Raw genomic sequence first — 15,423 nt, forward strand, 5'->3', positions numbered from 1 at the left:
ATTTGTTTGTCTGAAAAAAAAAAAACTTTATCTTTTCTTCACTTATGAAGCTTAGTTTAACTGGATACAATATTCTTGGCTGGCACTTATTTTATTTCAGGAGGCTAAAAATGGGACCCTAATCTCTTCTGGCTTTCAATGTTTCTGTTGAGAAATCTGCTGATAATCTAATGGGTTTTCCTTTATAGGTTATCTGAGGCTTTTGTGTCACAGCTCTTAAGATTCTTTGTCTTGACTTTAGATAACCTGATGTTTATTTGCCTAGGCGATGATCTTTTTTGAGATGCATTTCCGAGGTATTCTTTGACTTTCTTGTATTTGGATGTCTATATTTCTAACAAGGCCAAAGAAGTTTTCCTCAATTATTCCCTCAAATAAGTTTTCCAAACTTTTAGATTTCCTTCTTCCTTGGAAACACCCATTATTGTTAGGTTTGGTTGTTTCACATAATCCCAAATTTCTTGGCTGCTTTGTCACTTTTTTTAATTCTTTTTTTTGTGTGTCTCAGTTTGGGTCAATTTAAAAGCTTTGTCTTTGAGCTCTGAAGTTCTTTCTTCTACTTGTTCTAGTCTATTGTTGAAACTTTCCACTGCATTTTGTATTTCTCTGTGTCTTCCATTTCCAGAAATTGTGATTATTTATTCTTTATATCTATTTCTCTGGAGGATTTTCCATCCATATCCTGTTGTTTTAAAATTTTCTTTAAGTTAGTTTTTATTTTTATCTGGTATCTCCTTGAATCACTTAATATTCTTTTTTTTTGAGACGAAGATGGAGTTTCGCTCTTGTTGCCCAGGCTGGAGTGCAATGACACAATCTCGGCTCACAGCAACCTCTGCCTCCCAGGTTCAAGTGATTCTCCTGCCTCAGTCTCCTGAGTAGCTGGGATTACAGGCATGCACCACCACACCCAGCTAATTTTGTATTTTTTAGTAGAGACTGGGTTTTTCCATGTTGGCTCCAGGCTGGTCTCGAACTCCTGACCTCAGGTGATCTGCCCACCTCGGCCTCCCAAAGTGCTGGGATTACAAGCGTGAGCCACTGTGCCCAGCCCTGAATTCTTTATCTGGCAATTCAGATATTTCTTATTGGTTTGGATCCATTGTTGGGGAGCTACTTTGATCTTTTGAGGGGTGTTATTAAACCCTTTCTTGTCATAATTGCTTTTCTGGTTCCTTCTCATTTGAGTAGACTATTTCAGTGAAAAGATCTGGAACTGAAGGGCTGTTGTTCAGATTCTTTTGTTTCATGGGTGATCTCTTGATGTGGTGCTCTCCCCATTCCCCTGGGGATGGGGCTTCCTGAGAGCTGGACTGCAGTGATCGTTATTGCTCTTCTGGGCCTAGCCACACAGTGGGGCTGCGAGGCTCTGGGGTGGTGCTGGGAAATGTCTGCAAAGAGTCCTGTGATGTGATTGATCTTGAAATCTCCCAGTCATGGATATCAGCATCTGTTCTGGTGAAGGTGGCAGAGGAATGAAGTAGAGTCTGTGAGAGTCCTTGGTTGTAGATAGGTTTAGTGTGCTGGCTTTCTTGAATGCTAGCTATGTTAGCTGTGAAGTTGTCACATGGACAGACTCAGGACATCTGGTTAGCCAGGATGTTGCAGGCAGTGCAATTGGCTATTGTTTTCTTCTTCCTGGGATCAAAGTTATGCTGTCATGAGTTGCTTTAATGGCCTGAGTCGGTTGGCCTCCAGTCGGTAGGTGATGCTTTCAATAGAGCACTAGCACATTAGTAGAAGGGGGATCTGAGCTTGCCCTAAGTTGGCCAGGGTAAATGTTTTAGTTTCTCAGGTGATGAGCACGGCCATAAAGCTTCCAAGAGTTTCTGTGTTTTGTGTTCAGCTACCAGGGCAGGTAGGGAAATACCATCAGGTGGGGGCAGGGGTAGGGGAGTCTGGACTCAGACTCTTCTTGGGTGGGGGTTGCTGTGGCCACTGTGGGGGAAGGGGGCTGGTTCTCAAGCCAATGGGGTTGTGCTCCAGAGGGAATTTTGGCTGCCTCTGCTGTGCCACAGAGTTCTCCAGGGAAGTGGGGGATAGCTGGTAGTGAGAGGCCTCGCCTAGCTGTCATGTAGTTGGTGAGGCTGGTCTTGCTCCTGCAGCGCCCCACTCAGACCTTGCCCCAGGCTGTGAGCTTCCCCACTGAGAAAGAAAGCATGACTTTTGTACCTCATCCCTCCCTGTCTGCTTGCAGTTCCCATTTGCCCCCTGGATTCTGCTCAAGAAAATTTGTAACCAGTTGAAATTATTGCTAATTTTAGTTGAAGTTTCTTTCACCCTGCGACCCCCTCCCTGATTCCACTGGCTGCCTTCCCCAAGGGCCCCTGTGAGATATAGTCAGGGATGGATTCCCTGGTCTCAAGCTGGAGACTGGGAGTGCCTACAAGGCACTTCCCTCTGCTGCTTCTACTTTTATATTTTGTGGGCTCCCTAAATTTATTTACGTTCCAGATAAGGGTAAATTCTTCTCCTGTCATCTGGATTTTCAGATTCCCCAGTCGGGATGTGTGTTTGGAGGCAGGTTCCCCCCCCCCCCCTCACACTTTGGGAGCTCACAGTTTTTCACCTGTCTTGCAGAATTTGCAGCAGCATGCCACTTATTTAAAAGGATCTGTGAATTCTTTCAGTTCTCCTGGTATATTCCTGCAGTGGTTCTTGGAGCAAACGTTCATGGGTAAGTATCCACACACTGTCCAAGTGGGACCTGCATGTTAGCCCTGTCTCCTACCCACCATTTTGTTCCCTCTTCTCTCACACATGCAGATCTGCATAGAGAATTACTCACGCCAGGGTAATGACGCTAAAATCCAGCCAGTTCCAAGGATCTCTCAGGTACGTGAACTCATTTAGACAAAATCCTCTTGCCAGTATCTTTATCAAGGCTTCAAAGGTGTAAATGACGGTGAAGACATACCTGGGAAGGAGGGTAGAAAAGGAGCATCAACTGTGCCATGGAGAGTACTCAGGGGGTTCCTTCTCCTTCCAGGAGGGAGGGATGAGCTTCTGTGATTGCTCCAAGAAAAAACATGCAAAGAATATCACCAAGGTGATGAGGGGGAAGAAGGTAAGGCAAGGAAACAAGACACAGACTGAGGAAAAAAGAAGGGCCACACAAATAGATGCAGTGGGGAGGGATGTGTGTGACTGGGACAGCCAGCAGCTTCTGCTGTTCCGGGGTTAGGCAGAGGGCAGTAGTGGGTGAAGAGCAAGGATACTCCTGTTCTATGTCTGCCAGGGCCTCTCTACCCTGCAGGAAGCTGGGGGCTCATCTAAAAACTCCCAGTTTTTAGGGACTGGAGGGCAGACTGATGAGAGGTAACTGACAGAGCAGACCTAAGAAAGCTGAAAACTGGCTGAAGCAGGGAATACCTAGAAGCAAGCCAAGCTGTACCGCAGAGCCCCAGAACTGCTTGGAATGTAGAGATGCTAAGTATCTCTGAAAGCAAGGTTTAGGGGAGGGTGATAAGTAGGGCTGAAAGAACTGTTTGAAAGTTTTTACAAGAACCAGTTGGGTTTTCTAGATGCTGCTTTATACCATCCATTCAGTGAGAAACTGCTTCTGCTCCAGCAACAGATTAGATGCTCATTTTCTTAAGAGTCGAAGAAAAGGGAAAGAGTTGCATACTGAAAAATGCACATAAAGAAAAGTTTACATACTGAAAGGCAAACAACTCCCCTCCCTATTCACTTCTGTCCCTCATTAAGTTTCCAGAAGATAGTCAGGTTTAGAGTCCATGAAGATGCTACACTTTTAACATGAGCAGCCAGCCAGGGAGCAACAGGAATTTGAAGGATGCTTCTAACACCAGAAACCAAAGCAACCAAACAACTGAAAAAACAAAACAAAACAAAACAAAACAAAACAAAAAAAAAAAGAAGAAAGAAAGAAAGAAAAGAAAAAGAGACAATACAGAGGGCAGAAGAAAAGTTAGAGAAATAGAACTGTATTGGCCAGGCACAGTGGCTCACACCTGTAATCCCAGCACTTTGGGAGGCCTAGGCTGGCGGATCACAAGGTCAGGAGATCGAGACCATCCTGGCTAACACGGTGAAACCCCATCTCTACTAAAAATACAAAAAAATTAGCCAGGCAGAGTGGCGGGCCCCTGTAGTCCCAGCTACTCGGGAGGCTGAGGCAGGAGAATGGCGCGAACCCGGGAGGCAGAGCTTGCAGTGAGCAGAGATGTCGCGCCACTGAGCTCCAGCCTGGGCGACAGAGCAAGACTCCGTCTCCAAACAAACCAACAAACAAACAAACAAAGGTACTTATATTTTTAGAGAGTTAAGAGGTAAGAAGAGGTTCCACATATAGAACAAGAACAGAAGGCCGTAAAAAGTAACTTCAAAGAAAAAATGGAATAGGAGGGCTTGTAAATAAAGTTTTGGAAATCTCAGAGAAAGTGGAACAAAAAAGCAAAAATGGATAAGAACGATAAAAAGTTTGAAAATTAGAGAATCAGACTAGGAGGTGTATTGTTTGACTAATAGGAGGGCTAGAAAGAAATTAGAAGACAATGAGCAAGGCCTTCAAAATTAAGAGGAAAATAACTTCTAATACAGAAGTCTTTCCCTAGCCAAACTGTCAAAGAAGGTAGAATATATGAAGTCTTGGGAAATTTACTTCTTAGTTACCCTTATAATAAAGTTACTAGAAACTGGGCATAGTGCTGTGTACCTGTAGTCCTAAATACTTGGGAGGTTGAGGCAGGAGGATCACTTGAACTCAGGAGTTTGAGGCCAACAGCCTGGGCAACATAGAGAGACATTGTCTTAAAAAAAAAAGTTACTAGAGGATATTCTCCATCCAAACAAGAAGCATATATGCGATCCAGGGAAGAGGCAAAAGGAATCCAAAAAAAGGATGAAGAAGAAAAAATATCTAGAAAACAGCTGTGCATCAGGCCTAGAAAACATCTAGGTCAGAATGAGGCAGAAGATGAAGTACTCCAGCAGTGATTTCCATAGGAAAAAAATGATACACATGCACCTAATGTGTGCAAATAAATTGAAGCAACAATTAAACATCTGGAGAAGAGTTTGGGAACAAATTAGGGATAAATAGAAAACTGAGCAAACAAAGAAACAAATCCTTATTAACTTCAGGGAAAGTAAAAACATTGTGCAAAAAGGAAATATAGTCAAAGTACACTGCCTGACACAGCTGTAAACAGTGTTTACTTAGCAATGTAATGTAATTATATATGTAGTCAGACAATGGATATATTATCTGATGATCTAAGTGAAGATTATAATATGACTGTAACAGAAAGACGAGGGTGAGAGGAAATGAGTTTGTGTATGTGGCCTTAAGTTTGTTCTCATAATAGGAAGCCAATAAATAACATCAGAAATTGAAAAATTAAAAATTAGTAGTATGAGTATCTTATTGGAGATAGGGAGGTATCAGAAGACACAGGTAAAAAAAGCTAAAAATGATGGCCTCTGGAAAGAAGAGATGAGAAAAATGAAATTGCTGCTTTTTTTGGTCAGAATCTTTATAAAACTCTGTGACCTTTTAAATCATGAACATATATGTCTTAAATAAAAGTAAAAGTCAAATTAAAAAGTGAATAATTTTTTTTCACATCTGTGAGAGGAGAAATCATGTTTGAAATCATGAAGAAATCTATATCTGGCTGCATAGCTGCTTGAGCTGTCAGCTTCCATATCTTGTTGGTTTCCCCCACACGCTCTTTATGTTTTCTAAATTAGAAAATCTTAACTCAGAATTATAGGTTGTTGCGAAGCTTTGACGGATATTTCTGGTTTGTCAAATCAAACACAGACCCAGAAATTATGGAGAGAGTGCTCTCTAAAGACTATTTTCAGTGTTTCACCAGAAGGCAAGTGCCCCAGCTCAACAGCAGCTAATGGAGTTGCATCCTCTCTTTGGTGGTATTTGGCTCTCCAAGTTATTTCTTGATGTTCGGTTACAGCATTCGGATGTAATTTTTAATAAGCCCAGTGTGTTATTTCCTAAGTGCTTTTTCTGGTGAATGAAGAAAATCATTGGGTATTGGGAAAAAGTCAAGCTTTCAGCCATTGAGGCACTTGCACCACTGATGTCTGATTGTTACGAATCCCGATATTCAGGCTCTGAAAGCAAAGATTCATAATATTCAAATTCTGAATGGATCACTGAGATACCTAACTTGTATTCATAAAAATCGTAATTAAAAAATTTCATGCCTTATTTTTAAAACTCTGTGTAAGCCTTTCCTATTTGCCAGCCAAAGCAATTCAATGTGGGAGAGCAGCCTCTCTTACTCACTTTTCATTTCAGCCCAGTAGGTCAAAGAGATGTACACTAACTGACCACAATCAGTTTGTATTCACAATTTCCACTGTGTACCTCAACAGCAAATCAGAATCTGGAGGCATATTACAGACCCCCAGCTGCGTTCTGTGAATAAGGTATGAGCTAGCATTGGAATTTGGAAGCAGCATCTTCTATCTAGATAGTGATACCTTTCCTTGCTGACTTTGCGGCTGGATTTCTTCAATGGCAATTTAATACCTTTCCTCTTTAAAAAAAAAGTTTTGGTAAACTATGTATAATATACATAACATAACATTTACCACTTTCACCATTTTTAAGTACACAATTTAGTGGCATTGAGTACATTCAGTGTTGTGGAACCGTCACCGCTATCTGTTTCCAAACTTTTTTATAATCCCAAACAGAAATGTACCCATTAAACGATAACTCCCCATTCCTCCTCTCTGGCAACTTTCACTCTACTCTCTGTCTCCATGAATTTGCCTATTCTAGGTACCTACTAAAGGTGGAATCATGCAACATTTGTTCTTTTGCGTTTGAGTTATTTTACTTAGCACAATGCTTCGTCAATGTTGTGGCATGTATCAGAATCTCATTCATTTTTAAAACTGAATGATATTCCATGGTTTACATATATACTACATTTTTTATCCATTCATCTGTTGATGGACATATTTGGCTATTGTGAATAATGCTGCTACAAACATTAGTGCATAAGCCAACATACCTTTTAAAGTCTGTTTCATAGGTTCAAACTAATTTTTAATTATACCAGAAAGCTCTCCTTTTAAAATTAGCTTCATGATAAATAGAACAAAAAGTCACTGAGTCTTTCCCATATATATAGTGAACATATGCTGACAACTTATTTATTCATAGTTTTGTTCAACTATAAAACAAAATGTCTGCTCTTATACATAACAGTCATTGCCTTTAAATGCCAGTCACATTATAACGAATGCAATACTTCTGATTAAGGAATTATACCAATTGTTTTTCTTGTTTCTTTTCCAACTGCAATATTTGTAATTGATTTGGAAACTGGTTTCGTATCTTACCAGCAAGAGAGCAATTGTGCTTGTTTTTGATATGAGGATGAATGATGACTCTACAGTTTTGTTGTCTTCTCAACCTTTAACATAAAATTTTCACAGTTTTATACTGGAAAGCCTTATTTTGTACTTGTAGTAGAGACAATCAATTGGTTTAAAAGTGGGGTTGATAAGCTTTATTGGAAAATAATATGGAAGTTTTGATAGCTTTATATCATTACTTGACAAAAATGTTAGCAGATAATAAACTGGGTGCTAGGACAAAAGGATCATTGGTCCAATAAAATTCAATTATCATTATTCATTGTCATGACTCCCATTTTCTTATATATTTTTGTCTGTTTTGGGGAGATTATCCACATCCATTGTCCAGTTGTCTCATGACAAACATATTCATGCTTTATATTTTTACAATGGAGGCCATTCGTTACTTATATTGTGACCTTATTTCACATTGTAGGATTTGTATTTCTATTTTTATCATTATTGTTAGGCTTCAGAAAACCACTTTCGAAGTGATGGCTCCTTTTTTTTGAATTGTGATGTTATGCAATGCGACAGTAACAATGGCAAATGCAAGTCTGACTAGTGTAAACAACCGTCAGGTGACAATAAAATACATTAGTCAAGATAAACTGCCTATAATTAACTCCATGTTAACCATTATGAATGAAATCAGTTTTTGAAGCACATGCACTGTTTTTGAAAACACAAAAAGTTAGAAATTCTGTGAATATCATAATTAATCTTACATGTTAGATTTTAAAATTATATGTGCATAGAGATCCTTAGATCACTTGTTGAGAAACATTGTAGGAGATGGAGAGAGATGAATTGCCCTGCTAAACAAAGTAAGAATAAGTTGGAGTTCCCAGGGACAATTCAGGAGGGAGCTGGAACATCCCAAAGGGACAGTTTATGAAAGAAGATTACAGGCCAGCCTCATTTAGCAAAATAGATAAAATGAAATGCGGCAAATTGAATCCAGCAAAATGATCAGCTGGAACCATTAAAAATAGACTAGCAAATCTGTTAGTTTACAGATTTACTATATTAACAGATGAAAGACTATATGATAACCTCAATAAACATAAAAATACTGATAGAAGCCAACACCCATTAATGATGAAAATCTCAACAAACAAGAAATGGAAAAATTTGATATAAAGAGTAATTATGAGACTCTCAGAAACACCATAATAGTGAAACATTAGAAGCACACACTTTAAAATCTGGAGCAAAATAAATATGCTCACTGTCATAGCTTTGAATCAGAATCATGTTGCAGGTCCTGGCCAATTCAGTAAGACAGGAAAAATAAACAAATGGTATAAGAATCATAAAGGAAGAAACAAGTTTGTCATTATTTGCAGATAATATAACTGTCTAAATAGAAAGTCCAAGGGAATCTAGAGAAAAATTTAACTTTAAGGAGCTCAGCAGGGTTGCTGGATGCAAAATCAAAATATAAAAATTAATAATATTAAGATAGTTTAGCAATAATAAATATTCAACAGGGCAACCAAAATTGCAATGTACCTAGGAAAAAGACATTATAAAATGTTGTAGAAAAATATTAAAGAAGACCTGTATAAATTAAGAGATCTGCCATACTGATGTGTGGGAAGGCTTCGTATTGTAAATGTGGTGACTCCTCTTGTGGTGATAAATAAATTCAGCGCATTACCAAACAAAGTTTCCACAGACTTGTAAGAAAAGAGCTGGAAAATATAACCCTTAAACTGACATGGAAAAGTAAAGAAACAAGAAGAACCAAAATAATTTTCAAGAAGACAAATAAGGAGGGGCATGTGAATCAACCAGGTTAAGTCTTACTATAGAGCGTTTTAATCCATGTGGTGTTGACTCAGGATGTGACAATGAGATTACTGGGAGAAACAGATTCCGTCGACATGGGAATCTGGTGCATGGCAGAAGCAGTGGTAGAAACCACTTGGGAAATGATGTATTGAAAATAATGTTGGAATAATCCATATGGAAAAGTATTGGAAGCCTATCTCATACCACACACATACAAAAATAAATTCTAGGAGATCGAAATACCTAAATGTAGAAAGGAAAACTGACTTTGAGGAGAAAACACAGAGTAATACCTTTATGGAATACTATATGGCAATAAAAAATGAATGAATTAGGTCTTCATGTATCCATTTGGGCAAATCTCAAAAACATAATTTTAAAACATCAGATAAAGCACACATACAATATGATAACAGTTCCATAAATTTCAAAAGATACAAATCAATACTTTACGCATGCAGTGTTAAACACCCACTTCCCTGTCTGCAGTAGATGCAGCTTCATTTCACATGTTCTTTTCCAGGTAAGAAAACATTTATCTTCCCTACAACCAAATTGCTATAATTTGTCAAAGTTTTCCAGAATTTTGATATGGTTAGTGATGAGTGTCCTAGGGTCATCAAAGAGCCCCTTCAATGACTCTCTTAAACCAGGGCATGGGGAGAGTAGGAAAGTTCTGGTCTTGCCCTTCTTAACAATTTTTGACCCTCTGCTCTCTTCACCTTCTGGTGCCCAATCTGAGGAATAACCTTTAGTTTCCTCCTAGGCAAAAAAAGGGATTAGAAAATGGAACATATATCTTTATCTTTCCACAAGCAGACAGATAGGCAGGCATACAGAAAGGCATAGACCTACCATTATCAGCAGGTAAGTATGCAAAGCTAATGTTTCAGCAAGGAATAATAGAAGAGAGGGAAGACAAGGAAAAAGATTCTGTTAAGAACATGGCAATAAGATTGGTTTCTGGCCGGGCGCGGTGGCTCAAGCCTGTAATCCCAGCACTTTGAGAGGCCGAGACGGGCGGATCACGAGGTCAGGAGATCGAGACCATCCTGGCTAACACAGTGAAACCCCGTCTCTACTAAAAAATACAAAAAACTAGCCGGGCGAGGTGGCGGGCGCCTGTAGTCCCAGCTACTCGGGAGGCTGAGGCAGGAGAATGGCGTAGACCCGGGAGGCGGAGCTTGCAGTGAGCTGAGATCCGGCCACTGCACTCCAGCCTGGGCGACAGAGCGAGACTCCGTCTCCAAAAAAAAAAAAAAAAAAAAAAAAGATTGATTTCTGATTCCTTACTGGCTACAATTTAATGCTTTTTCACAAATATCCAGCATGATCTTCAGAACCCCCAGTCTATCCCAAGGACATTTATTCTCTTCCTCTGGGCTCTCAGCAACATAGGAAACAACTAATGGCTATTATCAATTTGCATTTCAAAAAGAAAATCTAGTCTGATTATTTCCACGAGGCCAAGGATGCTGAACATCATCCAATACCTGTCACACAAATCCCTAGGCTGGAGACCATATAGGTAGATTTGTATATGTTATATTTTTCATAGTGTGCGTATAAAGGGAATTATGTCAATAATTCAGTTAATACAAAATCTCTTAAAGAATGGATTTGATAATTAGTGGGAATGGAAAGGATCCAACTTTGGAAGACAATTTGGCAACATCTCAAAAATTAAAATGTACACCCTTTTGACCTGGCAATTCTACTTCTAGAAATTCATCCCTTAATTTTACTTATATTATGTGTACGAAGATACATGTGTAAGAATATTCACCAAAAAATTAATATGTGGTGGCAAAATATGAGGATTATGTTAATTATGATAAGCATGAATGTCTATCAATAGTAAAACAGTTAAATAAACTTTGCTTCATCCATGCAAATGAAATCTGTTCAGTTAATTTCTACAAAACAGCTGCTGCTGGGATTTTTTTGGGGATGTCATTGAATTTATAGACTAATTTGGGCAGCACTCACACTTTAACAATTGTGAATCTTCTAATCCAGTCACATGAGACATCCTTTAATTCATTTAGGTACTTTAAAATTTCTCTCAATAATACTTTTTTTTTTTTAGTATAAAGGTCTTGTGCATATTTTTAAAACAGCATTTGGATTTATTAGATCTGCTGTTTTTCTATTTTCTAATTTATTGCTTTTTATAATTATTAACTTCTTTCTTTCATTTGTTATCCTTTTTCTAGTTTTATGTTAGGTCTTTAAATAATTTCTTTTCAGCTTTTACTGATATAAATATTCTATGCTTTAGTGCTGTGAATTATTCCCTGAATATGTATGTCTTTAACTGCACTCTCTAGGTTTTTATTAAACTGTTTTTTTTATCTTTTCTTCCCTAGAAATTATATAATTTTAGTTTGTAGTTTGTCTTTTGTCCAAGAGTTCTTTAAGAGAGATTTTTTAAAAATTATCAAGTGGAAAATCCTCTCATTTTATTAAGTTTGGTTATTATTTTTTAACTTTATTGCAATGTGGTCAGAGAATGTTTTCTATATTATTTCCACTTTCTGGAGCTTATTGAGGTTTTTGTCATGGCTTAATATTTGGTTTGATTTGTTTGTGTTTTTGAAAAGGATGTGCATTTTCTATTGGTAGGGAAGGTAGTTTGCTATATATTAATCAGATACATTATATTAATTATATTACTAGGTCATCTATAACTTTACATACTTTTGAATACATTTTTTTTAACGTCAATGCAGGCTTTATTTTTTTATTTTTTTTAAATTTATTTATTATTATTATACTTTAAGTTGTAGGGTACATGTGCATAACGTGCAGGTTTGTTACATATGTATACTTGTGCCATGTTGCTGTGCTGCACCCATCAACTCGTCATTTACATCAGGTATAACTCCCAATGCAATCCCTCCCCCCTCCCCCCTCCCCATGATAGGCCCCGGTGTGTGATGTTCCCCTTCCTAAGTCCGAGTGATCTCATTGTTCAGTTCCCACCTATGAGTGAGAACATGTGGTGTTTGGTTTTCTGTTCTTGTGATAGTTTGCTAAGAATGATGGATTCCAGCTGCATCCAAGTCCCTACAAAGGACTCAAACTCATCCTTTTTTATGGCTGCATAGTATTCCATGGTGTATATGTGCCACATTTTCTTAATCCAATCTGTCACTGATGGACATTTGGGTTGATTCCAAGTCTTTGCTATTGTGAATAGTGCTGCAATAAACATACGTGTGCATGTGTCTTTATAGCAGCATAATTTATAATCCTTTGGGTATATACCCAGTAACGGGATGGCTGGGTCATATGGTACATCTAGTTCTAGATCCTTGAGGAATCGCCATACTGTTTTCCATAATGGTTGAACTAGTTTACAATCCCACCAACAGTGTAAAAGTGTTCCTATTTCTCCACATCCTCTCCAGCACCTGTTGTTTCCTGACTTTTTAATGATTGCCATTCTAACTGGTGTGAGATGGTATCTCATTGTGGTTTTGATTTGCATTTCTCTGATGGCCAGTGATGATGAGCATTTTTTCATGTGTCTGTTGGCTGTATGAATGTCTTCTTTTGAGAACTGTCTGTTCATATCCTTTGCCCACTTTTTGATGGGGTTGTTTGTTTTTTTCTTGTAAATTTGTTTGAGTTCTGGCCGGGCGCGGTGGCTCAAGCCTGTAATCCCAGCACTTTGGGAGGCCGAGATGGGTGGATCACAAGGTCAGGAGATCAAGACCATCCTGGCTAACCCGGTGAAACCCCGTCTCTACTAAAAAATACAAAAAACTAGCCGGGCGAGGTGGCGGGCGCCTGTAGTCCCAGCTACTCGGGAGGCTGAGGCAGGAGAATGGCGTGAACCCGGGAGGCGGAGCTTGCAGTGAGCTGAGATCCGGCCACTGCACTCCAGCCTGGGTGACAGAGCGAGACCCCGTCTCAAAAAAAAAAAAAAAAAAAAATTTGTTTGAGTTCTTTGTAGGTTCTGGATATTAGCCCTTTGTCAGATGAGTAGATTGCAAGAATTTTCTCCCATTCTGTAGGTTGCCTGTTCACTCTGATGGTAGTTTCTTTTGCTGTGCAGAAGCTCTTTAGTTTAATGAGATCCCATTTGTCAATTTTGGCTTTTGCTGCCATTGCTTTTGGTGTTTTAGACATGAAGTCTTTGCCCATGCCTATGTCCTGAATGGTACTACCTAGGTTTTCCTCTAGGATTTTTATGGTATTAGGTCTAACATTTAAGTCTCTAATCCATCTTGAATTAATTTTCGTATAAGGAGTAAGGAAAAGATCCAGTTTCAGCTTTCTACTTATGGCTAGCCAATTTTCCCAGCACCATTTATTAAATAGGGAATCCTTTCCCCATTTCTTGTTTCTCTCAGGTTTGTCAAAGATCAAATGGCTGTAGATGTGTGGTATTATTTCTGAGGACTCTGTTCTGTTCCATTGGTCTATATCTCTGTTTTGGTACCAGTACCATGCTGTTTTGGTTACTGTAGCCTTGTAGTATAGTTTGAAGTCAGGTAGCGTGATGCCTCCAGCTTTGTTCTTTTGACTTAGGATTGTCTTGGAGATGCGGGCTCTTTTTTGGTTCCATATGAACTTTAAAGCAGTTTTTTCCAATTCTGTGAAGAAACTCATTGGTAGCTTGATGGGGATGGCATTGAATCTATAAATTACCTTGGGCAGTATGGCCATTTTCACGATATTGATTCTTCCTATCCATGAGCATGGTATGTTCTTCCATTTGTTTGTGTCCTCTTTCATTTCACTGAGCAGTGGTTTGTAGTTCTCCTTGAGGAGGTCCTTTACATCCCTTGTAAGTTGGATTCCTAGGTATTTGATTCTCTTTGAAGCAATTGTGAATGGAAGTTCATTCCTGATTTGGCTCTCTGTTTGTCTGTTACTGGTGTATAAGAATGCTTGTGATTTTTGCACATTAATTTTGTATCCTGAGACTTTGCTGAAGTTGCTTATCAGCTTAAGGAGATTTTGGGCTGAGACAATGGGGTTTTCTAAATATACAATCATGTCATCTGCAAACAGGGACAATTTGACTTCTTCTTTTCCTAACTGAATACCCTTGATTTCTTTCTCTTGCCTGATTGCCCTAGCCAGAACTTCCAACACTATGTTGAATAGGAGTGGTGAGAGAGGGCATCCCTGTCTTGTGCCAGTTTTCAAAGGGAATTTTTCCAGTTTTTGCCCATTCAGTATGATATTGGCTGTGGGTTTGTCATAAATAGCTCTTATTATTTTGAGGTACGTTCCATCAATACCGAATTTATTGAGCGTTTTTAGCATGAAGGGCTGTTGAATTTTGTCAAAAGCCTTTTCTGCATCAATTGAGATAATCATGTGGTTCTTGTCTTTGGTTCTGTTTATATGCTGGATTATGTTTACTTTTGAATACATTTGATCTGTTATTGGCTAAAATTATTTGAAAATTTCTATTCCTACAATGTTTTTATTTATCTTCCTACTCTAATAATTTCTGATTTATAAATATTGTTGCCATCTTATTTGTTGCAAAGATATAGATTACTATTATGTCTTTAATATTAATATGTCTGTGCAATTTTTGTCCTATTTCATGCTTTTTGACCTAAATTCCACTTGCTATAATATTAAGATCATGGATACTGCTTTCTTTGTTTGCCTTTGCTTATGTCTTTCGAATTCTATAATTTTAGCCTTTCTGTGTCACCATGAGGAGTATCTCTTTTATTCAACATGGAGTTGGGTATTGCTTTGTAATTTAATAGGCATTTTTAAAAATAGGTGAGTCAAATCCATTTATATTTATTGACATGACAGATTTGCTTAGTCTTAGCTTGTTTATATTATTCTATATGATGTATTTAGTTTTTAAAATATTAGGTTGGTACAAAAGTAATTGTGGTTTTTGCATTGTTGAAATTTTCCATTTGATATTGGAATACATTCTTAAATAAATGTGGCTATGTTATACATCATTTTAATGTTCATTTCTCATTTTATGTTTTTTTGCTAATGACTACTTGCTGTTTATTTTATATTTATTTTAGACTATGGAAATTATGTTACAGAAAAAGCAAATTCTAGCAATTTTCTTATTTGAGTTCAAAATGGGTTGTAAAGCAGCAGAGACAACTCAACATCAGCAATGCATTTGGCCCAGGAACTGCTAACAAAGGTACAGTGCAGTGGTGGTTTAAGAAGTTTTGCAAAGGAGAGAGCCTTGAAGATGAGGAGAGTAGTGGCTGGCCATTGGAAGTTGACAATGACCAGTTGAGAGCAATCATCGAA

The 15,423-nt window shown here is 38.3% G+C and overlaps 1 protein-coding gene across 3 annotated transcripts in view; it reads right to left on the reverse strand.

Annotated features, from left to right (window-relative positions):
• Positions 1-15,423, reverse strand: part of SCN10A (sodium voltage-gated channel alpha subunit 10) — a 100,527-nt gene that overhangs the window by 70,796 nt on the left and 14,308 nt on the right. For all 3 annotated transcript variants that reach the window (XM_015131317.3, XM_015131316.3, XM_015131314.3), the window contains exon 4: positions 2,789-2,917. In XM_015131317.3, coding sequence (XP_014986803.3) covers positions 2,789-2,917 — 129 coding nt within the window. The remainder of the gene's footprint in view (positions 1-2,788; positions 2,918-15,423) is intronic.

The sequence above is a fragment of the Macaca mulatta genome, chromosome 2 (assembly GCF_049350105.2).
Source record: "Macaca mulatta isolate MMU2019108-1 chromosome 2, T2T-MMU8v2.0, whole genome shotgun sequence".
NCBI lineage: Eukaryota > Metazoa > Chordata > Mammalia > Primates > Cercopithecidae > Macaca > Macaca mulatta.